The following is a 5,532-nucleotide window of genomic DNA, read 5'->3' as shown; positions in this document are numbered from 1 at the left end:
GGGTGAGACCGTGCCGAAACACCAGGCTGGATCTCGGAGGCCTGGGACCATAACCCTCAGCCGCTGCTTCCTCAGCTTCCACTCCAGGAGATGAGGCACACGTTTGTGCAAGTTCCCACTAGGAATCCAAAGGACGTCTGCGGAGTATACCCCAGCCATCTCGAGAAACCGGGGATGGGGGCGGGGCGAGGGCGCTCGTGCCCGGCGCGTGCGCGCGGCGCGCAGGGAGTCGGCCTGGAAGTGAGGGAGCGCGCGCCCTTCACGTGACCCGACCCGCGGGCGCCGACGCACACGACGCGCCCTCACGTGGTCTGTCTCCAGCCCCGTCGCCGGCGGAGGCGGGCGCGGGCGCGTCCCTGTGGCCGGTTACCCTGAGGAGTTGGTCGCACAATTATGAAAGACTCGGCTTCTGCTGCTAGCGCCGGAGCTGAGTTAGTTCTGAGAAGGTTTCCCTGGGCTGTCCTTGTCCGGCGGCCTGTGCTGCCGCCTCCGGAGACGCTTCCCGATAGATGGCTAGAGGCCGCGGAGGAGGAGGAGGTGGAGTTGCTGCCCTTCCGGAGTCCGCCCCGTAAGGAGAATGGTACTGAACCTACGCAGGCCCGGGCGGGGAATGGCCCTGGGGGTTGCGGGTGGGGAACAGTACGACCTGGCAGGCAAATGTATCGGGGAGCCGCGTTCGCCGGGGCGAAGGACCCCCGAATTGCCTTGCGGCTTCCGGAGTTGCCCTGGCGGGACACGGGTGCAGTTCTTTCGGGGGTGAGGGACGGGAAGCAGGTAGCTAACCTGGCGCAACAGCTCGTCGCGGGAATTCCCTGAGCTGCAGCCCGGCTCCAGCGAGGTCCCCTCGAGACGGCAGAGGCGCGAGCCGGGTACTACCTGGCGGGGCTGAGCTGAGCGGCCGCAGCGTGCCAGACGCAGCGCTCAGCCTCCAAGCTCCGCATCTCCCGGGAGCGCGGTTCTCCTGGCGCCAGTTGCTGGCAGATAAGGGAACCAAGTGCTCTGCCCAAGTCCAGCATGGAAAAGGAGGGAGGGCTGGGAGGGAGCAAAAAAGGGGTAGAGGACACGGGTTTGGAACTGTGCCTTGTTTGCTGCGCAGTGGATACTCTACAGGTACATTTTCTTTTTGGAGCCTAAGGGGAGGGATTTGACAATATTGACGGTAGATCTGGGTTGGAATTGTCATTAGCAAGAGTCAAGGATGAAGAGGTTGGGGACCCAAGCGGTATGCTGTCAGGATTTAAGTCGAGCTTCCTCATCCGTTGCCCTGGAGAAAGGTTGATCGTGTTTTAAACGGAAGGTGCAGAGTGGAGAGAGGGATACGGTGCATTTCAGCTTTTGATAGAACTTTTTTGTTAAGGCCAGGAATCAAATTTGAAGATTTCTTACTGAGAAAGTCATTTTGATCCCGGGCTTGAAGAGCAGGGTAGGTATTTCAGGTCAGTACTTGAACTTGATAGGCTTTATGTAAACATCTCTCCCTCTGCTGAAGTCTGGTATGTTTACTCCTCTCTAGAAGGGAATTCAAGTGCCATACAAAACTGAAACCAGGGTTTTACTTATACCACGAATGTAGTTACACTTTGAATAAGTAGTGCATCTTTTCCACCTTCTTTAGTATGTGAACTCAATAAAAACGCCATTTTACCTTTTTCCTAATTTTAAAAAGAAGGATTTAAGTTCCTCTACCGGCGCTAAATTTTGGAATTTTATTGCTTAAGTGGATTTAAGGAAATCTACTTTTGGGAGGAGGGATTGAGTGATATATCTAGTTTTCAGTTTTACATGGTAAATAACGTAAATCTGAACATACTATTTCAATATTTAAAAAATTTTTCGGGGCCGGCCCCGTGGCTCACTCGGGAGAGTGCGGCGCTGGGAGCGCCGAGGCCGCGGGTTCGGATCCTATATAGGGATGGCCGGTGCACTCACTGGCTGAGCCTGGTGCAGACCACATCTTAGCGAGAGTTGTGGTCCCCTTACCAGTCAAAAGATTTTAAAAAAAAAGAAAAGAAAAAAATTTCGGATATGTTAGAAAATGGAAATGAAGATGGTTCATTATATTCAAAGCCTTTCATTACTTCCTAATGTTTTATTAGAGCAACAGACTTCTTTGTTTTGAAAGTCTGTAATTTCTTATTCGTACCTCAGGTGCCCTTCTCAAATCCAGCTCTTAACTTAACGTCTTGCTATCTGTGAACTTTGAAACCTAGCCTTCAAAAATTAAGGTGTGCCGAAGTTTCTCCTGTTTCTGCCACCTTTCCATTTATGTTCAGCCCTTTTCATAGCAGATATGCTCCTCCAAATGATATATATGTCTGTGTAAATAGTGTGCCTTACTTCACACTTAGGGAACTCTGTGTTGGTTGGACATGCTGTTAACAACCTGTTGATTCTTCAAGAAGAAATTCTCACTTTCTAATTTGAAATTAAGAGTCTGATTTTATTTTTTACACTACCTAAGTCCTGATTGCTATTTGAGTAGTGTGATTTTCATTGCAATTAAATTATAGTGAATCCTTAGGATAACCTAAAACTGGGGTTCTCCATTCAATAATGGTAATTTGTTCATCTTCCTCAACTGTTAGGTAAACACGGAGACCTAAAAGTCCACCTAAGTATGTTGTATCTACACTGTATAATTCTTACTGTAAACTGTTAGTTAAGGCATTTATTTCTGGTAGTTATTTTCTACTTTGACACTAGTACAAAGCATACAACACTTTTCTGTGATTTAAAAATCTTTAAAATTAGTCAGCAAGGGCTATTGGTTAGCTCAGTTGGATAGAGGTCAGCGTTGTAACACCAAGGTCAAGAGTTCAGATCCCCATACGGGCCAGCCACCAAAAAAAAAAACAAAAACAAAAACTAATCAGCCAACCAACTAAAAAACAATACAAAACAAACAAAATAGCAAGAAACACAAGTTAAAAAGCTAGAATGGAATCAAATTTTGTAAAAATTATCTACCATGGCTTCTGGAAAATTTTGTTTTATTCATTTGGCAATCACTTATTTAGTGATATATTCCAAGCACTGTGATAGGCACTGGAGAGGCAAAGATGTATTAGGCAAGTCTACTTTTAAACAGCTTATTCTAGTTATTTATAAAAGATCTACCTGTTGCTGTCCAGTGGAAGATGTAAACATTATTTCATAAGGTAAACATTTAGTATCTCCTATGTTTCAGTCACTGTGATAGTTAATAGCCTTAAAGAGCAATGTAGATATGCAAAAAAGTAAGAATTGGAATAGAAGGGGTATTGAATTGGTGGTTTTAGTCTAAGGGAAATGACCTTCAGAAGAAAAGTGCATACTTAGTTTTTTCTGGGAATTACTGTACAATCCTGTGCATAGTTTGGAATGAATGGAATATATGATGATAAGTGTACTGATGGGAATATTATAAATATAGGCAGATTTATGAAGGTAATATATACTGTGCAGAGGAGTTTGGATTTTATTCTGGAGGTGGTGGGGATCCATTAAAGGAAACAACATGAAGAGTGAAGTACGTGTGGTTAAACTGAAAAGAGAGACTCATAAGGAGGAGACAGTTGTGAGACTCTGACAAATGTTGAGTAGAATTAGTAGAAGAAAGAAGGAACAGATTGAGATGTTTAGGAATAAGAATTTTCAGAACTTGGTCACTGTCTCATGGAGTAATATCTCTAATTTGTACGCTGGAAATAATAGAAGGAGTTATCTGAAAAGCAGACTATTACTATCAGTAGGACACTGGAGAAACATTAATTAGGTTAGAAAGATAGGGCTGTACATTATCCTATAGTGTGTGAACCAGTAATCTTCCTAGTCTTTAAGAGTATGATTTATCATACTCAATACCCAGAAGATACTCCTGACTAAGGAAAGTAATAGGCTTCAGACAAGTATTTATGTTAGTTAGCATATGTTAGCATTTAGCTTTGGCCATTGTTCTAAATGCTTTCCATATATGAATTACATGTATTAATCCCTCAAGAAAACTCTATGAAATAGACCCTTTTTTTCCTCCATTATTTATATGAACAGAGAAGCAGATCACTTGCCAGAGGTCACAAGGCTAATAAGAGGTAGAGTAGGTGTATTGACCTACCGAACTGTAGAAACTTCGAGAAGGATATTGATTTTCAGGGGCATGTATATTTATGAGATCTCAGATGACTGGTTTTAAGTAAAAAAGTTGAGGTAATTTTTTAAAAAGTTAACTTTTAAAGAATTTTTATTGTACTACATTTCTTCAAGTGATATGAAGCCTAGTGGAATTTTCTTTATTATCAAAATTCTATGTATTAACCTTAGGATGGGTTATTCATAACTCAGATGTATACATTTTATTTTATCAAATGCAGAGACTCACTCTAAGAGGATCCTTAGTAGATTGGAAAAGTCATTAATTAAACTAAATAGATGTTTAGGATGGGTAGAGTCCATTAAAAACTGCAAAAACCTATCATGAAGGCATTAACAAGGTATTGTCACACAACTCAGGGATAGACAATGGGTTGATATGGTTTACTTACAATATGAAAACCCAAGTTTTCTGATAGAGAGGGTGTCCTGATATTTTCTTTAGACTTCTCTTTTTCAGATTGATTTTTGTGGCTTCATCTGAAAACATTTCAGTGGTCATTGAGGGGTCCATTTAATTCAGTAGATACTGTTGCTTTGAAAGGGGGGAGTAATTAGGGAACAAGGAACCAGGAATAAAAGTGAAGAATTTAAATTATGCTATTTGTCTTCAAGTACATAATGTTTAAAAATAAACATATATAAAGGCTGGCTGGTTAGCTCAGTTCATTAGAGTGCAGTGTTATATGTTGTAACACCAAGGTCAGGGGTTTGGATCCCTGTACCAGCCAGCCACCAGTAAATAAATAAACATGTATAGTTTTGAGTTCTTTAGTAATTTTTTTTATTACGGAATTCAGATATATAAAAGTATAGATTATAATATAGCAGACACTCGTGTACCAACCATCCAGCTTAAGTAATAAAATATTACAGATAAAATTGAAGCCACCCAAATACCCTGTCAGAATCCCATTCTGCTTTCCATTTCTGCAGACAACTATCATATTAAGTTTAGTCTTTGTTGTTCCTTTGCATACTTTTGTAGTGTTGTCACAGAGTATTCTGTGATTTTTTTGTGTTTCTAAATTTTATATATATGGAATTATGTATGTCTCTTTATGGACCTTGTTCTTTTCTTTTTAATCAACATTAGGTTGTGGAGATTTATCCATGTTGATACATGCAGGGTCTAGTTTTTTTTCCTGTTAACCTTTGTGTATTATTCAATTATATGAACATGCTGTGTGTTGTCCATTTCATTGTTATTAGGCATTTAGGTTGTTTCCAGTTTTTTACACAAAATGATACATACATTCTTGTATGTATCCTATGTATAGGTGTGACAATTTTTCTAGGATGTATATCTAGAAGTAGAATTGTTGGATCATAGGATAGGTATATCTTCAACTTTACAGATAATTGCCAGAGTGTTGACCAAAGTAGTTGTGCAATTTATACTCT

At 41.3% G+C, this 5,532-nt stretch overlaps 1 protein-coding gene across 1 annotated transcript in view; it reads left to right on the top strand.

Annotated features, from left to right (window-relative positions):
- Positions 1–354: 354 nt before the first annotated feature.
- Positions 355–5,532, top strand: part of TRPM7 (transient receptor potential cation channel, subfamily M, member 7) — a 118,326-nt gene continuing 113,148 nt past the window's right edge. Inside the window, exon 1 of the mRNA XM_008566921.1 lies at positions 355–580. Coding sequence (XP_008565143.1) covers positions 578–580 — 3 coding nt within the window. The 5' untranslated portion in view covers positions 355–577. The remainder of the gene's footprint in view (positions 581–5,532) is intronic.

This window comes from Galeopterus variegatus, unplaced genomic scaffold (genome assembly GCF_000696425.1).
Source record: "Galeopterus variegatus unplaced genomic scaffold, G_variegatus-3.0.2 Scaffold276, whole genome shotgun sequence".
NCBI classification, from domain to species: domain Eukaryota; kingdom Metazoa; phylum Chordata; class Mammalia; order Dermoptera; family Cynocephalidae; genus Galeopterus; species Galeopterus variegatus.
The sequence above is the reverse complement of the archived record's forward strand: the minus strand, read 5'-3'. Positions and strand labels throughout refer to the sequence as shown.